The 21,857-nt window shown below is 35.6% G+C and overlaps 3 protein-coding genes across 3 annotated transcripts; all 3 read left to right on the top strand.

The window, feature by feature from the left end:
* The first annotated feature begins 722 nt into the window (after window positions 1-722).
* Window positions 723-4,178, top strand: LOC103497024 (U2 small nuclear ribonucleoprotein B'' 2-like). Its single transcript, XM_008459079.3, has 5 exons — window positions 723-952; window positions 1,650-1,822; window positions 2,667-2,760; window positions 2,910-2,989; window positions 3,313-4,178. Exons 1-5 carry the CDS (start codon window positions 880-882, stop codon window positions 3,586-3,588), a joined length of 696 nt encoding a protein of 231 aa, XP_008457301.1. The 5' UTR covers window positions 723-879; the 3' UTR covers window positions 3,589-4,178.
* Window positions 4,179-6,130: 1,952 nt separating this feature from the next.
* On the top strand, window positions 6,131-9,327 carry LOC103497023 (WRKY transcription factor WRKY24). Its single transcript, XM_008459078.2, has 5 exons — window positions 6,131-6,743; window positions 6,833-7,015; window positions 7,105-7,739; window positions 7,822-7,986; window positions 8,574-9,327. Exons 1-5 carry the CDS (start codon window positions 6,444-6,446, stop codon window positions 9,022-9,024), a joined length of 1,734 nt encoding a protein of 577 aa, XP_008457300.2. The 5' UTR covers window positions 6,131-6,443; the 3' UTR covers window positions 9,025-9,327.
* Window positions 9,328-15,659: 6,332 nt separating this feature from the next.
* On the top strand, window positions 15,660-18,624 carry LOC103497021 (cation/H(+) antiporter 15-like). The gene is made up of 3 exons (XM_008459077.3): window positions 15,660-16,883; window positions 16,987-17,391; window positions 17,524-18,624. Exons 1-3 carry the CDS (start codon window positions 15,672-15,674, stop codon window positions 18,352-18,354), a joined length of 2,448 nt encoding a protein of 815 aa, XP_008457299.3. The 5' UTR covers window positions 15,660-15,671; the 3' UTR covers window positions 18,355-18,624.
* The last annotated feature ends 3,233 nt before the right edge of the window (window positions 18,625-21,857 follow it).

Genomic DNA, 21,857 nt, shown 5'->3' with positions numbered 1-21,857 from the left:
TCAATATTGTTCACAAAATTCATAAATATCATTCTTGTTTATGGGGAACCAAAATCTTTGTCATAGAGAATTGATTGTCAGTCTTGGGAGAAGCCTAAGATTTCGGCATGAGAAGAAACTCTCTATCTTAGAGAGAACTTTCAAGTAAGGGAGTTGTTAATCACGTGAGAGGGAGTCTCACCTTCACTATCAGAAATTGAAGTAAAGACAATATTGCTACACTTAAAAGAAGTCTAAGTATATTTGATAGGGAGTCTCACATCTATCAAGAGCTAGGCGATCGTATAGTTAAGCTTTATGTGAGTCATTGTAGTAGGTATATTATGGACAAGTATTATATTGTAAACTGCTTAACTTTGAATATTAGTGAGTCATCTTTTCTAGACACACTTTCCCATGTATAGGTGATATTTTAACGAACTACGTTATCAACTTATGTGTCACTTTTACTTTTACTTTTACTTGCTGGTTGGTGCTTTAGTTGTTGTCTGCACTTTCTGAGTGACATTCGTGAGAGTGGGATGAATTACCTATACACTTCTTCAATTTCAAAATCTATGGTCAAACATTCTACATTTTTTTTTTCTAAAAGAGCTTATTTCTTAAATTCAAAAACATCTTTAGTGGACCAGTTTGGAATTGATGCCCATCAACAAGGCTTAAGTTATGATACCTTAACTAGTTTGGGCTTGGTTCAGTATTACGAGAAGGCCCATTAGCAAGCTCCTGGACACCAAAACTGGGAGTACGATCTTGGCGCTCTGAAGACATTTGCTTCTAGGGCTCCAAGCTACCTTCCTTCTTCACATTCGGAAAACCACATTTCTGTCCATTACTCCCTGATTCTCTGTAATCCGAAGGCCCTGAACCCTAACAACCATGTTGTCGGGGGATATACCGCCTAACCAGACCATATACATCAAGAATCTCAACGAGAAGGTCAAGAAAGAAGGTGATTCACTCTTAGCTTTTCGCTTAACCTTAATCTATTTCTTCCGTAAATGTGTTTTCTTCTGTTCGTTAAGTAGACAACTTAGTATAATTGAAGCGATCTTCGGCACATTTTATCTTTACCATTTCGCATTTGGTTTCCCCGGGAAGGGGGGAAGGGGTATTTGGCAAAGTTGGGCTTGTTTTTTTTGACAGTATTTAACATTTCTTACGACGCCTTCAGTAATGACTCGAGAAGATTAAACTATTTTAGTTGAAATTTGGGTTTTAGGGTGATAGAGCTGGTAGCTTGAAAGGTTAGTTAAAACTTGGGATTTTGGTTTGCTTAGTGCCTATTTGATAACCATTTTGGTTTTTTATTTCGTTGTTTTTGAAAATGAAGCTTATAAACATGTTCAATTGCTAATTTTTTTAATTTGTAATCTACCATTTACCAATGTTTAGTTTTTAAAAATGTTTTTGTTTTTGGAATTGGCTAAGAATTCAACTATTGTATTTAACTATGTTAACCGATACGAGAAATTAAGAGAAAATAATTTTAATTTTCAGAAACCAAAAGCCAAAACAGATTAGTTACCAAGCTGACCATAATGTTCAGTTTTGACAATATTACACCACATGTGGAGGGGGTGGTTTGAATCCAAGTCCTCATAGTGTTCAGATTTTGATGGTATACTAATTTTCTCCCCCTTGGACAGAATTGAAGAGATCCCTGTATGCTTTGTTTTCTCAATATGGAAGAATCCTTGATGTCGTTGCCTTGAAGACACCGAGGCTTCGAGGGCAAGCATGGGTTGCCTTTAGTGAAGTGACTGCAGCTAGCAATGCTGTGCGGCAGATGCAAAATTTCCCATTCTATGAAAAACCTATGGTTGGTCTTTAGCTGATCACATTTTCTGAAACTGCTTTTCATAGTCATTTTGTGCCTTTCATCTATGGACTGTTCTAGTGCACTTTGATTTTTTCCGAGTAACTGTGGGTAGGTTTCTTGTAGACGGGATTGGATTCTAATTGTGCTTCAATGAGTCTTATGTCGAGATGGTCAAGTGAAAGTCTATAAACAATCACGACCAATGTTGTGCCAGTTTAGCTGCTTTGCATGCCCGAAATAACGACCTAATTTTATTGGATATGTGGGTTTTTATATTGGCCATGTGCTGGTTTCGAACGTTTTGAGATCTTTCTTTGCAACTTCTATACATTGGACAAATCTTTCTTCAATGAATCCATTTATCACGAATTACAAGCTTATGTGCGGCTTAGAATGTTGTAACTTGGACACAAGGAGATCATTTCTCCTTGTTCTAATGTGGTTATAATAAAGGGCTTAGTGATAATTATATCAATTCATAGTGGGACATCTACTTGGGATAGTACCCTTCAAGTCTTTTGGGACACCCAAATTTTGTAGGATCCAATGGGTTATCCTATGAGATTAAGTTGAGATATAGCAAGCTGACTCGAAACACTTACGCCTATAAAAGAAAGAAGGAAAAAAAAAAAAAACAAGCATGACTTGGAGACATATCTATGATTGTTTTTGGAACAAACAAGTATTAGTATTACTTTTTTGCTCTTAATTTCAGTTATCTTTTTGTTTCATCTCGATGTTTGTGTACCATATTCATTTGTACCGGTTATTCTGATGTTTAAAAAGAAGATGACTTCTGTTGATCATCTCAAAAATATAAATATGACTTTTGTTTCTTTTCCAGCGAATTCAATATGCCAAAACCAAATCAGATTGTGTTGCTAAAGCTGATGGAACCTTTGTGCCAAGGGAGAAGAAAAAGAAGCAAGAGGAAAAAGGTGATCGTAACAGATAGACAATATATTTTCACTTTGGTGTCTTGAATTTTTGTCATAACGTCTCATTTTCTTATTGCATTGCTTTTGAAACATCTCAAGGGTTTTAAACTGGTTTATGCTCCTGACTATCTTTTAATTTGCTTATCCAGCTGAAAAAAAGCGGCGTGCTGAAGAAGCACACCAATCTGCGATGCCCAATGGAACAACTACTGAGAATGGAGGTTCAAATGTAAGTTTCTTTTCATTCTTATTTTGTTTTATTTTTATAAAAACTTCATTTTTATTTTCCTTCTTCATATGAGTTGTATGGTATTAATTGTTTTCACCAGAAGTGGTCCCAAACATGAATTGTGAGTCTTTTTCGGACAACGTGGTTCTCTGGTTAATTGTTCTCTGGTTAATTGTGTTTTTCTTCACATTTGTTAGAAATTCATTGATGTCCATTCCAATTAGATTTCCCCTTAGTGCCTCTGAGATCAGGTAATGTCAATCAACATTTTTCCATAACTATTTTTACTAAGAAATCCTCTTTGTTGTGTGTCATTTCTGCAGGCCACATTCCGTCATGCAAATCCGAGTGCTACAGAAGCTACTCCAAACAACATACTATTTATTGAGAATTTGCCCCATGAAACCTCTAGTATGATGTTGCAAGTTCTCTTCCAACAATATCCTGGATTCAGGGAAGTCCGGATGATTGAAGCAAAGCCGGGTATTGCTTTCGTTGAGTTTGAAGATGATGTTCAATCCTCTATGGCGATGCAGGCTCTTCAAGGCTTTAAAATTGACCCCCAACATCCCATGGCTATCTCTTTCGCAAAGAAGTAACTCAACCTTTGTTCTACTGTTACTAGTTTGGAATGTGTAGCAGGTTTATGTTAATGTCACCGCACATAACATGAGTCGTGGGTTTTTACGTAAAGTTCAGATATCCTTCCCCTCCTTCAAAGAGAAAGAAAGAAGGAAAACATTGGGAGGTAGCCCACTGGAAAAAAAGGGACTTAATGAGTTTTGCGGGCTATGCTAATTCCAGTTTCCAGGGGTAGCAAGAAAATAGATTTATGTTAGGTCGTCAAAAAGGAAACAGAAAGAACTAATCAAAGACCTTTTTTCTTTAAATGTGTTCATGTATTTGTAGTAGTGGAAAACTAGCTTTTGAAAAGAGAACGGGGAGCTGAAATTTAGGAGACGATTTTGATTGACTTTTGCATAAATATTTCGTCCTCGACAATCAAGTGTTCATTTCTGTCAGTCCCAGGGACAGTGCTGCTTGGTGCGTGTGTTTTCTTCCATTGGTCGATTATAAGCAAAATTTGACCCAAACTTAGTTTCAAAGTTGTGTCTTTTACTGGATCAACTGTGTAGCTATTGCTTGTTTTTTCTTATTATTATTCAATGTGGGGCCATTTTATATTTTATTTCATAGGGATCAGTGATTCCATCAACTTCTGACTGCTGACCTTCACAGAACTTCAGTGCTAAAACTGACATTGCGTCTCTCTTTGGGTATCTTCATTCACATACATCGACCACGTCGCCCGGAAGTTCCCTTGTCTTCTTCTTCTTCCTGCCTATTTTCATGAAATATTGAAAGATATCTAGGATATGAATATATATATTAATTAGGTGAAAAAATTATGTTTGTTTTCTTGTGTCTTATTATTTTGTTGCAAGCTCATGACAATAATCAAAATTATGTTGGTTTCCAACTGTATTGTTTTGTAATTTTCTTTCTGTTGCAATGTTCTTTTTTTGTTTTGTTGTTTTTTTTTTAAAATTGAAGGAATTCTGAAATGACAAAAGTAGTTCTTACCAGGCGAATGTGAATATGAATGGATAAACCAGAATAATTGTCTCTTAACTTTGGGGGTTTGGAAGGAATGCTTCTCCAGCTTTATCTCTACTCAATTTAACTTTTTTAATGGTATTTCTAACATACTTTTTTGACAATTGTTAAAATGGATTAGATCTTAGGGAATCTTTGACTTGTGGCTGAGTTTATGTGGTCTGACAAAAAATATATTTGACACTGTTTCTAAGTTTGAATGGTAAGAGGATCAATTATAATGAATTGAGCTGTCTAAAACTTTATATTTGATAGCCAATTCTGTTCTGTCACAGTATCTATAGGGTGGAAACTCAATGACTCGTCTAGTTTAAGCTTATTTTCCGTGGGAGGATTAAGGCACTGACTTGAGATATGAAGTGTGAACTTAATATGTTGGGATTTAACAAATTCGTATTTGAAATGTAGAGTTGTGACATGAATTTTTAAAAGAGATGTAGTTGTTGGATAAATTGTAATTATTATACAAACCTAACTGACAAGTCCAATAGGATTTTATTCAATAATTTGTTTATAGATAGAAAACAAAAAAGCTATGTGTCGTGTAAAAGAAGGGCAAATATGGATAATATTGCAAAATTCAACTGGTCCAATCTTTTGCTTGGAATGATCATGATCAAAATCCTCGTTAATGTATTGAATGATCCAACATACATAGCGTATTTTAGTATTTATTAATTTTAAGAAAATAATAATAAGAAATCTAAGCATTTTCTTTTTCCTGGCCACGTGGAAGTTAGGCTGCTTTCCCTTTTCCTCGTTGCCTCTCTCCTCTCGTTGACGTTGAGTTCTAGAAAGTATGTCGTCATAAATCCCATCCACACTTTCTGCCCAAATACGCAAAATGTGTCACGCAATTTTATCAAATGTATGCCTATTTTAGAATTTATTATTTAAAGAATTCTTTATAATGTTAAAAGTTGATAAGAAAATACCTGTCTTATAATTCTAAAAAGACCATATTATTGTCGACAGATCTATTCAAAACAAACTGTAGAATTCAATAATTTGTATTTCTCAACTATTGCTATAAATTCTTACAATTAGTATTTATATAAGGAGTATGAGTAGTTGTTTTTTTCGAGGCTTATAATAAAGTTTACAATGATAATTTGGAAAGATATGCAATATACCCCATCTTACTAACATTCCTGAATACATGATTGAAAGATTAAAAGGCTATCAGATCTTTTGTCAAATCATCAATTTAGTACATTAATTTTCAAATTTTGTGTCAAATATGTAGTTTCAACTTTAAAAATTGTGTAATTGATAATTGGTCTTTGTGCTACGGTGAATGTAATAAAAAGTTGATAAATGAATGTTGTAATGGAACAATTATTTAATGTTATGATAATTTCTGTGCCCACTTTGTGGGGGAAATACTAAATGAGAAAAATAGAAGCTAAGATGTGGAGATCAAAAATGGAATTCATAGAGAACTGCCGGGTAGAACACGACACACGAGTGGCTTAAAAGCATGAGAAAAAAGAAAGAAAGAAAGAAAGAAAGAGGTAATAAAAAGACAAAACAACCGAACTCTATCTCTCTTCTTTCTTCTTCTTATTTATTTATTAACAGCAACCAAGAAAGAAAGAAATGAAAAACAGCGTAATAATAATTTTATTTTATAATTAGAAAAAGAAAAACAAGTCAGCCGCCATTCAGTCAAACCCACGAGTTTTGACCAAAACACAGTCAACAATCTCCGAAGAGACTCCCCTTCCAGGAACCATCCTCTTCTTCGTTCTTTCTTTCTTCAATACCCTCCTCCCTTTCCTTCTTTAACTTTCTCTTTTCACCATTTCTCTTCACAAATCTCTCTTCTTCTTCTCTCATGGCCTCCTCTTCCGGGAGCTTAGACACCTCTGCTAATTCTCATCCCTCCTTTACTTTCTCTACTCATCCTTTTATGACTTCTTCTTACTCTGACCTTCTTGCCTCTGCCAACAACGATCCTCCTTCCTCCGCTCCTCTCCGCGGTTCCGGTACCGGAGTTCCTAAATTCAAATCCCTCCCTCCCCCTTCTCTCCCTCTCTCTCCTCCCCCCATGTCTCCTTCTTCCTTTTTCGCCATTCCTCCTGGCTTGAGTCCCGCCGAGCTTCTTGATTCCCCTGTTCTTCTCAATGCTTCTCATGTACGCCCTTTTCATTTTCATCTCAATGGATTTGTTTTGTTTTCATTCAATTTATGTTCGTTTAATAGGTCTTTTACTTTTGTGTTCAGGTTCTGCCGTCGCCGACCACTGGGACTTTCCCGTCTCACTCGTTGAATTGGAAGAGCAATTTTGGATATAATCAGCAGAACATTAAGGAAGAAAACAAATATTCGTCTAATTTCTCATTTCAAACTCAATCTTCAAAGCTCCCGCCGACGTCTTTTCAGCCTTTATCCACCACAGCTCCCACGGTACGTTAGATCGAAACGGTGGACTCCGTTTTTTTGATCTCCTTCTTCATTTCATTACATATCTGGTTCATTTTCTTTTTGTTGTTCAGACTCAGGGATGGAGTTTTCAAGAACAGCGCAAGAAGGAGGATGGTTTTTCGTCCGAGAAGAATATGGTGAAGCCGGAGTTTGGATCGATGCGGAGCTTCTCACCGGAATATGGGGTTGTTCAAAACCAGAGCCAAAACAACAGCAGCGGGGAGTTGCAGTCTGATTATGGCAACAATTACCCTCAACAATCTCAGACGGTGAATCGAAGGTCTGACGACGGCTACAACTGGAGAAAATACGGCCAAAAACAGGTTAAAGGAAGTGAAAATCCGAGAAGCTATTACAAGTGCACTTTCCCCAATTGCCCAACAAAGAAAAAAGTTGAAAGATCCTTAGATGGACAGATCACGGAGATCGTTTACAAAGGCAGCCATAACCATCCCAAGCCCCAATCCACGAGGAGGTCGTCGCTGTCGTCGGTCGGTTCTTCTCAAGCGATAGTGGCTTTGAATCAGGCCGCTAACGAGATGGCGGACCAGTCATTTACAACCCAAGGCAGTGGCCAATTTGACGGCGTTGCAACACCGGAGAATTCCTCGATTTCAATCGGCGACGACGACTTCGATCGGAGCTCTCAAAAGAGCAAATCCGGAGGGGACGATTTTGATGAGGAAGAACCAGAGGCTAAGAGATGGTGAGTTGGGCCTAATCCAATGCTCTGCTTTTGCAAATTGACTCTGTTTTGTAAATTATGGATTTGGGGAATTGATTTTCAGGCGAAGGGACGGTGACAACAATGAATGTATTTCGGCTGCCGGCAGCCGAACGGTGAGAGAGCCGAGAGTCGTCGTCCAAACTACCAGCGACATCGACATTCTCGACGACGGTTACCGGTGGAGGAAGTACGGCCAGAAAGTTGTGAAGGGAAACCCAAATCCAAGGTGAAATAATTCTCTCATTTTCATTTCCTTTCGAAATCCTAATTTCTAATCGAATCATGATTAAATACATGAGCATTAATGTTAACATAGTATCGGATAAGTAAAATATTGCACTGATTTAAATTGGTTTAAACATATACTTCACTTTGTCGAAGAGGTTATAAATAGGTTATTTATTGGTGTAAATAACATGTAGATTAATGAGATTATATGTGGATCACCTATTCCCTAAAATGATTAATAATGGCTTGGCCAAAAATAAATGAAACCTTACATCAAATGCACATGCACTACTACTATTGCAATGACCGTAACTATTACAATTTCATTTGTATCTAATATTCATGGTGAAAGTACAACGAAGTCTGAAAAAAAATGAATTGCATTATACATGACCATCGGGGTAAGGTTACTCTAGATATATCCTAACACTATATTTTAAGAGAAGATTATAGCTTCCATTTGTTTTTGGAGTTGATAATCGAGTCACCCATACAAATACGAAAATGGATTTAGGCTTTTGAATGATATATGGGTGATTTAGTATTATAAATTATTTAAAAATAAAATGATGGGGGCATTTGCAGGAGTTACTACAAATGCACAAATCCAGGATGTCCAGTAAGAAAGCATGTAGAGAGAGCTTCACATGATCTAAGGGCAGTGATAACAACTTACGAAGGGAAGCACAACCACGATGTTCCACCGGCACGTGGCAGTGGAAGCCATTCCCTCAGCCGTCCATTCCCCAACAACGATCCTCCGGCCGCGATTCGCCCATTATCGGTAGTGACCCATCAGTCAAACAACGGGGGGCATCCGCAGGGTCTGCGGCTGCAGCAGCGATCTTCGGATTCCCAATCAGCGTTCACAGTGGAAATGGTACAAAATGGGAATGGATTTTCATTCCCAGAATTTGGAAACTCAATGGGAATGGGATCCTACATGAACCAAACACAGCCCAATGACAATTTGTTCACAAGAGCCAAAGAAGAGCCAAGAGATCATGATATGTTCATCCAATCTCTCCTATGTTAAGAGAGTTTAGCTGAAACAAAGGGGTTTTTCAAAATTTCTCCCTCTTTTGGGGTTTCTTCAAATCACCCAAAACTTCAAATCCAAAAAGAGTGGAAAACATACACAAAAGCAGACATCAAATAAGGTTCATTTAATTCTTTTTTTGGTTGTATATTTTTTCGTAGGAGCTGGTTGGGGTTTTTTTTTTCTTTTTTCTTTTTTGTGGGTACTAGTTATGTTTAATACACCTGTAATTTAAAGTCATATATACCGATCATACCTTCATTATTATTATTTTTAGTGATTAATATTTTTTGTATTGAATTTCAATATTCTCGATTTATCTAAATTAATTAATTAATTAATTGGAGAGAGGAGGAGAGAAGATATACAGTTAGATTAGGTTAGATAGATGGATGGATAGATAGATATGAATTGTATGGGATCAGTGGGGCCTACAGAAGAGAGAAGAAATGACGTCATTGATGACATCAGCATGGAAGTTTGAACGAGTCAAAGAAAGCGGTGGAGGGTAGGGGAGGTGTGGTGTGCGATTGCTTGGCGGAGAAGTTGAAGGCCAAAAGTCAACTTTTAGGGAGAGAAGAAATGACTATTTTAACCCACGTTCACATGTAGGCTATTTCGGTAAAATGGAGTGATAAGATTGCCTACGTGAATGACATTGGAAATTTTTCTAGTTACATTAGAGTTGGGGTTATTGAATTAATTAATGATTTGAAGGGTTTGATTAAACTTTGTAAGGTTTGAGTTTCGATTATAAATTTATTTTGGTTGAACTAGATTCAAATAAATTAAAAACTTCTAGAGTTGTATTTGTCTATGGATTCGCCTAATTTTGTTTAGCTTCAAGGACAGATTTATTTAGGACCAACGGGGACATGGGTCCTATGTCCTTATTTTGTAACCTCTAAGTTAGAGGTTCAAATTCTACCTATTACAATCATTTTTATTCCAAATATCAAATTTGTTCCTAAATTGTACAAATATATTTTGTTCCAAACATCATTAATTTTCTTTTTCCAAATATCAAATATCTTTCCAAAGTTTAATAATTTTATTTCCCAAATATCAAAATTTTTCCTAAATTGTCACAAAATATATTTTATTCCAAATATCATTAATTTTCTTTCCCTAAATATCAAATATCTTTCCAATTCTCAATAATTTTATTTCTCCAAATGTCAATATTAATAAGAGGAAAAAAAACCTAAGATAAAACCATAACTTATTTTCCAGCCGTCGTCATTTGTTATCTAACAAATATTTAAAAAAAATACAACAAAATCGGTGATCTAAATTTTCACTCTTTCAACAATATTCCATGAAAAAGGTATTATTCTTTATTTTTTTTTTGTAATTTTTAAATTCATATTTATATTATTTACGTATATATTTATTTTATTTAATTTCAGAATTAAAGGCTAAAAGATAATTTTTTTCGTTCATCGTTAGAATATACGTACCAATCAATTCGCTAGTAAGTTTAAATTCTTCTTACTATTTTTAGTTTTAATACTTTTTCAATCTATATGATAAATCATAATACTTATATTGTTTAATACTAATTTTGTAGAGTTAACATATCATGGAGAGATATCTTATAAAAAAATCAATTTAGGAAAACTACCTGCAGATCCTGGTCTAAGAACTAGAATTCCTAAATATAATTATAATATTCAAGATCAAGTTCGTAAAGCATATCTACAAAAAGGTCCTTGTCAACCTCGAAATCATACTTTTCCATTCAACAAGTTTGGGGCAAAGTTAAGACGATTTAATCCACCTTGGTTTAAAGAATATCCCAATTGGTTAGAATATAGTATGTCTAAGGATGCTGCATTTTGTTTATATTGTTACTTGTTCAAACCAGAAGTAAGTGAAGAATCACGAGGGGAATGTTTTGTTAGTGAAGGATTTTCCAATTGGAAGAAAAAAGAGAGATTGGAAACATGAAAACTCGTAAAGGACAATTGTAATACGTATTAAATTAATTAATCTTTGAAACTATTAATATTTCTTTTTCACTACAAGAGAGGGTGGTACTCCTGACGTACAAAAACATCGGAGAAAGTGAAAAAATCGTCGGAAAAGGATATGTCGACGTTTTTCACGGCGTCGAACCGCACGTCGGGAAAAGTGAGTCAGGAGAGGCATTCCCGACGAGTGACCAACACAACGTCGAGAATGCCTCTCTTGACGTCGTGTTTGTCGATGCCGTCAACGGCGTGGGAAATACCTCTCTCGACACCGTTTTTGGCGACGAAACCACCGACGTTGGGAAGTCCTTTCCCGACGTCGTTTTTGTCGACTCATTTCGTAGCGTCGGGAATAATTTCTTTCGACGTTTTTGTGCATCCTATTCACGACGTTTTGTTGCATCGGGAATTCTTTTTTATATGTATTTTTTATATATATGTAATTTTTAATTTTTTTCCCTTAAATATTTTGTGCAACAAATTCTTTATTTTTGTGAAATAATGACATTCGGATTGCTCAAATATTTTTCCGACGTTTTGGATTAAATTAAAACAAATTCAATATAAATTAATAAATTAAGAAATAAAAACACAAACTAAAAAAAAGATAATTAATAAGTTAAAAAAACATAATTAATAGTGTTCATAATACAAAAAATGTAGTTATAATACAAAAAACTGCAAACAAAGTCATACGTCTTCTAACGAGGCTCGTACGCGCCATTCTACACCTTAGGTCCTACAATGATACAAAAGCAAGTAAGTTTAATACATATATCCATATGTTCTCTGTATACTATCATTGCAAAAACTTAAGAATAATGGAGACATACATACGTACTGCAAAGTTAGGGATCATGGGGTGGTCCTTATTGTGCCCGAGTCAAGTCTTCTATCAACTTTTGCATTTGTTCTACTTGTGAAGCTAACGCTGCGTGATTTCTATCTTGCACTTCAATCCGTTCCAAAGCTTCATTAAGTTTAGATTGTAATTCAATCTATTTTTGTGTGGACGATGAACAAGATGTCGTGAAACTGCTTACACTCGTTGTCTTGCGGGCCTTCGGCTTGGGTCCCCAACCAAGGCCTTTTGAGTAATCTGGTCGTCTACCTAACACCTGATCGCATATCTCATCCCAGAGAGTGGCTGACTACCTCTGGAGTAGGTTGAGACTGGAGTTCCAACATTTGATTCTGTAACAATTTTAAAAGCTAAGTTAGGTAATGCAAAAATATATAACGAAAGAGGATATAATTAATAAGGACATAAGTGTTGGTTCAATAACTTACATGCGCATCCTTTGCGGCCTGTGAAATGAACGTCCCAACTCGAACATGTATTTTCCAAAACAACTCCATACGGTCGACCAACTCCCCTTTCTTCTCAGCGAGCTCGTGCTGTCGTTGTAGAAACGACTTTGACCCACTGCTATAACTGTAAGGTTACTTTTGTCTAGCAGCCTTGTTCGTCCGTGATTGCTCCTGCATGAAATCAATTATATTGTTTATTCCTTATACATATTAAAGATTGAAATCATAATTAAGCATGATAAATACCTAGAATGCACGGCTGATGTAGTGATCGCAGAGGAAGTGTCAATCCTCATGACATCCAACCAATATGTTTGGTGGGTTGGCACGAGCTTCCTCGGGGTCGCTGTACTTTTTGAAGTGTCTGTAACAGTCGGTCCGGAACTCTTTAAAGGTGGCGAGCATCTGATGCTCAACAAACCTATTCATTGCTTGATTATTAAAATCAAGCACAAAAAATGGCTACACATTATAAAAATAACATATTAAATTGGTTAACTTAGATATGTTTCAAATAAAATCATAAATTTGTAGTGGACTTAATTATTTGGAGGTCGTCTTTAACGACCTCAATGTATTCTCTGCCAACGTTCGCCCACTTAAGGCAGCGGACGAAAAATATCTTTCACATGCACACGCCTATCGCATGGCTGAAGTGAACGGCGTGTGGGAAAATAGATTTCTCCGCACTAAGAGCAATCGTCATCGGAATGCGCCTATGTTCTGCAACGTGGCGCTCCAACTCTAAGAGTCGAGACTGCGCACGTCTCCTAGGAGTCGAAGTCCTAGGTTGTTGAGAAGACGACCTTGCTCAATATAATGTTAGAGAAAAAAACATGAAATAATTGTAAGTTAAAATGAAAGAAATTCTTATACTCACCCGCATTGTCGCCCACTGACGACAATCCTCCCGCAAAGTTATCTAACTCATCTCAAACTCGAGGAACATAGTGTCCGTCTCCAGAAAATTATGACGTGAGTATGACGATGACATAATGCCTATGGACATAGAAAACAAACATTGAATCGGCAAATATGAACACATAGAATCAATAACCAAGTTATTCAACACAAATAGGATACCATAAAACCCCCCTTCAAATTTATATGCAACCATAACCCCCCTTCATTAAAATTTGAATTCAACCGTAAACCCACCCTCCCCCCCCCCCCCCCTAAAATTTCAATGCAACCATAACCCTCCCCCTTCATTAAAATTTGAATTCAATCATAAACCCCTCTCTAATTCAAATTCAAATTCAACCATAACCCCCCTCCCCCCAAATTTGAATTCGACCATAACCCCCCTTCATTCAAATTTCAATTCAACAATAACAATATTACACACTAACAACATTAAAATTAAAAAATATAATCCAACAAAAAATTTTTAAAAAAATTTATTTTAAAAAAACCCTAAACTAAATCCTAAACCTAAAGTAAACTTATTTTAAACTTACCTATATGGTGGCAGACGGACGACGGTAAGAACGGGCGGACGGCGGCACCTCTCCAACTTTTTCTTTTTTCTTCGTTCTGATTTTGTTTAAAACAAAATCGAAATGAAATATATAGAGGATCTCCCGACGTCGCCCGAAAACGTCGGGAGATCCCACATCTGGCGTCGGGAAAAAACCATTTTTTCCGATGCTTTTAATAAGCGTCGAGAATACCCCTTATTCTTGACGCCTTTCCCGACGCCATGCATTGTGCGATGAAAAACCTCATATTTCTCGGCATTAGTTTCTTGACGGGCAATTAATGCGTCGGTAAACCTTATATTTCCCAACGCGTAGGGCCGGCATCAGGAATAGCCCCTTATTCCCGACGTCTTAATTTGTGCGTCGGGATAGCCCTTATTCCCTGACGTTTTTTATACCGACGTTTTTTGATGTGTCAAGAAAATCTTGATCTCTTGTAATGTTTACATTTTGTAGTGTGTTTATTATATAGTGCCCCATTACAAAATTTCTGGATACGCCACTGTTTAGCTTCCATCACTTAAACAAGCTCCAACTTATTATTTATTCTAAAGAAAATAATGTATGATATATTTATTTTAGGTACATTTTCATGTATAGTAAAATATAACAAAATACTTATAAAATATTAAAAAAGTTTATAATAAAAGTTTATCTAGACATTTGATAGCATCTTAATTCAATAGCTATTAATTTTTATTTATTAAAAACACTCTGATCTTAATCTTAATTCCATATTTATAAATTATTAAGGGACTTTTATAAAATATAACATAACTATAAAACATTTATGAACAATTTCAAAAACGAAAAAAGTACGTAACGAAAAATACAAAAATGTTCCATCAACACGGTATCAGCAATGTGTACAATCGTTAAGATTTGGTCGTTTAAATTTGGATAACCAACGATTTTTTTCAAGATTATTTGCGATCATTTAGATTTCTTTTGTAGAATTGGCTAGATTAGATTTGGTTAAACGGTTTTTTCAAGATTTTTTTTTAAAATTCTTTGCTACACAATCTTTTATACTTAGTACACGATCCTAAACAACCAAATAACAATTTTAAAAAAATAAAAAATAGATATTTATATTTGATAAATCTTGAACTAAATAACTGTTTTGAAAACTATAAAACAAGGAAGAGAAGAAAAACGATGGAAAGAAAAAAAAATCGTAGAGGAAAAAGAGAAGAAAGACGATAAAAAGGAACGAAAAATCTGGAATATTTAAAAAAATGACCACCTTCATGAGTTTTTTCATTTTGTTACACGAATCTTAAATGTTTTACTTATATTTACTAAAATTTTTCGATTATAAAATACCTCATAAACATTTTACTATTTCTTAAAACAAAGATTTCAATACTATCATTCAAAAAATCCGAATTAAACAAAAATGGATTTGGAGAAGACAAATTAAAAAAAAAAAAAAAAAAAGGAGAAGATTTGAAAACTTGGATAAAATTTAAGTAAATTCTGATTTGATAATTTGAAAGTAGATTATGAGAGTAGAAGGAAGGGGAGATATATGTATAGAATGTGAATGGAGAAAAGTGAAGGGATGAAAGGCCGTATTTATAGGAGGTGGATGGCTAATTGTAGGAAAATGAAATAGTGTGTAAATAATAAAGTGATAAAATGAGTTTAATTAATTAAATAGGAACCAACGAAAGAGATGGAGTAGTGAGAGAAAAAGAAACAAAGGGTGGTGGTGTTTGAATTAGAAAACCAAAAGTTTTTAAGTGTGGTTAAGAATTAGCAAGGAAAATGACCACAAAAAATCATGAGAAATAATGAATATTGGAAAAGAAAATAATTAGAATTGATACTTTTAGTATTTTTTTTTAATTAAAGAAGATGAAGGGTGTTGAAAAGAATGAGTACTCAAGCAGCACATAATGGAAGCTGGGTGTGCCAGCCAAACAGGCATTATAGATCCAGAGGCATTTTCTTCGGAGACAGCCCTTTCTCTTTTGCAAATACCGTTCTCTTGGCTCAGCTCTCTCTCTCCTCTTTCCTCACCTCTCTTTTACAATGCCTTCTCACTCCTCTTGGGGAAAGCTCCTTCATCTCTCAAATGTTGGTGGGTCTTGCTCTTGGCCCATCCTTCTACGGTGGAGACAACCCAATTCTGGAAGCCATTTTCCCATTCAAAAGCTTTTACGTCAGCGAAACCTTTGCCTATTTTGGTTGCATGGTCTTCATGTTTCTTGTTGGGATTAAAATGGATCTGAGCTTAATCAAAAAATCAGGGAAAAAGGCCATGGTGATCGGATTCATGGCATTCTTAACCCCAATGTTATTCAACTTCTTCTTATCTACGTATTTGAAGAGCAGTGTGGAGATGGATGCTCACTTAAAAAACACCCTCAACGCCATTGGCGCTTTTCAAGCCTCTAGTTCTTTCCATGTCATTGCCTGTCTTTTAACCGACCTTAAGCTTCTCAACTCCGACATTGGCCGCCTCGCCCTCTCCTCCTCCATGATCAGTGGCGCCCTTTCTTGGGCGGGCCTTGTCATTGGCTTCACCCTCCGCCAAACTTCCATGCAGCAGCAAGACGCTCTCCCATGGATGGCCCTTTGCCTCGTTTGCATGATGATTCTCGTCATTTACATTCTCCGTCCCATCATGTTTTGGATCGTTGAGCAAACCAATCTCTCTGGCAGACCCATTAAGGAGGTCTACGTTTTTTGCTTGTTCTTAATGTTGTTGTTTTGTGCTCTCTTCAGTGAGTTCGTGGGCCAACATTTCTTGCTCGGCCCAATGATACTGGGCCTTGCTGTACCTGATGGGCCGCCTCTTGGGTCTGCCTTGGTTGATAAACTTGACTCATTTGTTTCCTCTATTATGCTTCCATGCTACTTTGTCATAAGTGGGGCTAGAATCAATCTCTCCACAATTAACGTCAGGAGTGCTGTGATTATTAATCTTTTGGCCTTTACTGCCTTTATAGGCAAGGTCATTGGGACTATGTTGCCTTCTTTGTACTGTAAAATGTCGTTGGTTGATTCTTTGTCGTTGGGACTCATCATGAGCACTCAAGGGATTGCTGATATTCTGAGTCTCCAACATGGACTGCTCCTCTTTGTAATTAAACTCCATTTTTCAATCATCTACATCTCTTTCCAATATTATTTAATAACATGATTATGATTATTTATTAATTTCATTTTTGTATATATATATATAGATGATAGATCAAACATCATACAGCATGATGGTGGTGGCGATGATGGTGATGACAGGGACAATATGCCCAATAGTGAAAATGATATATAATCCATCAAAGAAATACAAATGTATTATGAGGAGAAGGACAATCGAGCATACGAGTGCCACAGGAGAGCTACGTTTGTTGCTTTGCATTCACGACCAAGACAACACTCCCTCCATAATCAATATGCTTGAGCTCTCTAATCCTACAATTAAAAGCCCCATTTGCTTCTACCTCATCCACCTCCTCCAACTCACCGGCCGAGCCTCCCCGCTCCTCATTAACCACCACCTTCCTGGTCGTCGTGGCTCTAAACGTTGCAACCTCTCTGATCAAATCATCAACGCCTTCCAAATATATCAACAATTCAACTATGACAAGGTTTTTCAATTTCGTTGATTAAACTTGATCATCAGAAGTTATCACGCCAACAATGTCTAAACTTTCTTTTTCTTTTCCTTTTCCTTTTTTACTTTAAATCCAAAAAATGAATTTATATATGTGTTAATTTAGGTTATAATGAATGCGTTCACATCAGTGTCTCCGTATGCCACCATGCACGACGATGTGTGCATGTTGGCGTTAGAGAAGCGGGTGGCGATGGTGATTGTGCCGTTCCACAACCGAAGAACGTTCAACGGCATAGTAGAGTCGATAAATCAGATAAGGGGAGTGAACAAGAACATTTTGTCAAAGGCTCCTTGTTCGGTTGGGATCTTGATAGACCGTGTGATGTTGCCGAGTGCAGTGGCATCAATTTCGTTGACGAATAGGGTGGATTTGTATAAGGTGGGAATGATCTTTGTGGAAGGTCCCGATGATCGGGAGGCACTGGCGTATGCCACTCGCATGGCAGAGCATCCGAAGGTAGCGCTCACTGTGGTTCGAGTGATCGAGCCGAAGCAAATCAGGCACCCAGCAGACCAAGACCTAGACGCGGAGATGATAAAGGAGTTCAAGTTAATCATGGCGACGTCTGGGATTAAGCATTGCAGTTACGAAGAGGAAATAGCGAACGATTGTGTGGGCCTCATAAATGTGATAAGAACAATGGAGCATGATTATGATCTAATCTTGGTTGGGCGTCGCCACGACGGTGACTCAGCACTGTTTGTGGGGTTGAATGAGTGGAACGAGTATCCTGAGCTCGGATTTATTGGAGACATGTTGGCATCCTCAGATTCGTCTGGAGCTGTCGCAGTCTTAGTGATTCAGCAGCAAACCATTGGCGGGGATCAAGAGTTTCTCGACGATTTTCGATGCCTCATGGAGGAGTCGTTTTCTGTTGAGATAAATCCCCTCAACATTCCAGGTGCATGGCCCCAAAAACCTTCACTTACCTGATCCATTTTATCCTTTTTCTTTCCTTTTAATTAATGTCTAGTCTTTTAGACAGAATTTCTAAAGTTAGTTAATTACATTATAGATTTCTCAAATCTACTGTTTTCCATGTCATGCATATTATTTCGCTTTTCATTCTTTTTGTATTATATTTCTTTATATATCTTCAACTTTTAACGATATATATAAATAAATACTCCCGTGTTAGAATTGGGACCATCATAAAACTCGTAGTTTATAATTTAAAATCATATTTTATTCAATAAAGTTATTATTGAAGAATTATCAGCGAAATTGAATACTATAATATTAAATCTAATAAACTAAGGTCTCGATTCTATATTGAGTAAACTCGAACTTTATAAAAAGATATAAACATGAATCAAGTTCAAGTATATAGTCTAAACAGTTTATAATATATGAATAAGGTTGGTCACTTTATTTGTGGAACACTATGAATGCGACTCATTTTGTAGTTAGTACAGACGATATGATCATTAATCGTTCGTGTGAAGACATAAAGTGGGGGCATCAATATAAAGAGTTTACATAAGGCTGGAACCATGATATAGTCACTTGTACGTTATAACACCGTTAACTATATAAAACTTACTATTTCAATAACACCGTTAACTGTATAAAACTTACTATTTCAATTGTTGATGACCTAGGTAACTTATTCTTAATTCTAAGCTAATTATATGAACTTCTATTCACATGAGTTTATTCTTAGATTTGCATAGGTGAGGGTAAGACCTAATAAGACTAAATGGATAGCTAGGGATATAGGATGCAAGACAAAATTCACTTCTACCTATATTTTAGAGTTAGTAGATAGGTTGTTCCCTTAAAAACTGAATCTAAGTCTTGAACAAACAAGAACCCACACTCTATTGGCTTGAGAGATTCAATTTATAGGTTGGACCTTAAATCAATTGTTCAATAGTGGATTAGTGGGACATAAGAAGTAAGATGTAATCTTGGGAGTAAAATAGTATTTTGACCTAACTGAGGTTACAAACAAACTATCAATGATTAACTTACTACCCATGGTTATACGAGATGGACACAAATATTCTATAGCGAAGGGGGTGCAACTACTAGACTTTAGTAGAATGACTCGTTAGTTAATGAATGTTGATTAGCTCGGTCTAAAAGGGTTTAGCTAGTTGATCTCGGATCGTTAGAGCTGATGATCTATAGGTACATTAGGTTCCCTACTAACTAATTATATGGAATTGACTTAGAACAATATGTTGGATTAGTTCGAATAGTTCGAATTAGGTTAGGAGAGAGAAACCAACAAGTATATGTGATATAACGGTTAGTTATAGAGCTTTATATTTAAATATGACGTTAAATATAAAAAATATGAATGTTAATTCATATTTGAAAGCTCACAAATGATGGAAATGGTTAAAGTTGTAAAAAGTCAAAGGATTGATTCTAAACTTTGATTTGAAAAAGTCAAACTTTGATCAGCAATATATTCAAAAGTAATTTGAATTTCGAAAAAATAAATGTGAATTGATGCTCGGAAGGTCGGAATTAGTCAAAACGGACAAAATGTTAAAAATCAAAATGTTGATTTTTGACTTTAACTTGAATTGTGAAATGATTATTTCACGTTCACCATTTGATTAAAGTTAGTGGAAAAATCTAACATCTTTTTGGATAAACTCATTAATAATGGAAGCTTTGGTGATGACACCAAGCTCACCAAGAGTTAATGAAATGTGAGATGTTGAACTTTGGCGAATTTAGACATGCAAAAGTTGCCATGTATTTTATCTATTTAAAGAGATCTTTTTGAATGTGTTAAAACTTTTGACATTTTAGTTTAACTCACCAAAATACTCCAAACCTTAATCCAATTTCCATCACTCTCTCAAATCCTTCATTCATCGGGTTCCACAACTTGGTTCTATGTTCGGATAATAGTAGGTCAACTCTAGTGGTGGTCTAGTTCGTGTTCTGGTGGAGATTCAAGCGACTATTAAAGCTACAAAGGTGAGTTTTACTTAACCCAAATTTTAATTTAATTCATGTTAATTTAGTGCAATTAGAGGAAAATTAATCCAATTTCCATTGCGCGTGTCTATTGTTCTATCATTTTAATTTAGTGCAATTAAAGTAAAATTGATCCAATTCCGTTGTGCATGTTTATCGTTTCCATCATCAAATGTGGAGAGACCACCGACTTTTACAAATTAATAATCATAAATACAACTAAGAAAAAGTTTTCATAATAGAAGTACGAATGACACATAAATGATCATAAAATGGTAATTATCAATCTTGTTAATTAAGTGACCAAGTACAATGTCTTCTATAAAGGGCAAGTTATGTGAAAATAAATAAACAATTGTTAAAAAGTGATAAAACCCAGTATTCAGTGGTAATAGCGGTAAAGAAATTTTGTAGTTGAGAGAGGCTTGGAGGTGTGTAAGATGGACACACACACAAATAAGTAATCAACAAAAGAATAATTGAGAGAAAACAAATAACTATATTTGAAAGACTCTTCAAACTTTGGTTCAAACTTTTAATTGAACTCTCGTGGTGTATTCTTCTCCATAAACCTGCTTGATTAAAAAAAAATTCAAAACAAATTCAAAACTAATCCTATTTATCGGATCGTAGTGGGTTCATATAACTCTCATACTTAAACAATGAAACCCATACATATTAACCCGCATACTTTATCAATCCATGAAACTCTACTAAAATTATCTCTTACATTAACATAATTAACTCTCGACCTTTAATTCATCTAGAACTTATCTAGAAATGTAAAACATGTTTAACTTTCAACATTCCCTTAAATATGTTTTTTGAAAACTTCAGCAAAATTTTCAACTTGTTAATAACATCAACTTTGAGTGACCTAATGAAAATATATGCAATTTGACCTTTTGTTTTCCCAGTCAACTGGAAACTCCTTGAAATACAATATTTAACAAAGTAAAATCTTGTATCAATGTCTTGCTACAATATAATACAATATTTAACAAAGTAAAATCTTGTATCAATGTCTTGCTACGATATGGAACCGTGGATTCTTTGCTAGAGAATTGTTTACTTATTATCTACTTGGAGCACACTTGCATCCTCTAGCAACGTTCTAATTCTCTCAAACGAATCCTTTAGCCAAATCGCATGTCAAACACATGAAGCTGCAACAACAAATTCTACCTCACAAACAAATAGGTTATTTTTAAAAATGCTTCAACATTCCTCAAAACGATCCCATTTTCTACCTAAATTGTAGCAGAAAGAAATTTGAAGATTCGGTTAAATAGGAGAAAAAAAAGCCCTTTTCTAAGGTGCCCAGGTAAAGTGAATACTATTGTGTATAATAATGAGGAGCAAGAAATGATGAAGATGAGAATTCGAGATTGGGCCCAGATGAAAAAGAAAGAAGAATGAAGAATGAAGTGGAAGAGGAAAGAAGTTGGTTTGATGAAAAAGGCAATGTAAAGGGGTTAGCATTGACAGATTAGTAT

The sequence above is a fragment of the Cucumis melo genome, chromosome 12 (assembly GCF_025177605.1).
Source record: "Cucumis melo cultivar AY chromosome 12, USDA_Cmelo_AY_1.0, whole genome shotgun sequence".
In the NCBI taxonomy this organism is placed as follows: Eukaryota; Viridiplantae; Streptophyta; class Magnoliopsida; order Cucurbitales; family Cucurbitaceae; genus Cucumis; species Cucumis melo.
The sequence above is the reverse complement of the archived record's forward strand: the minus strand, read 5'-3'. Positions and strand labels throughout refer to the sequence as shown.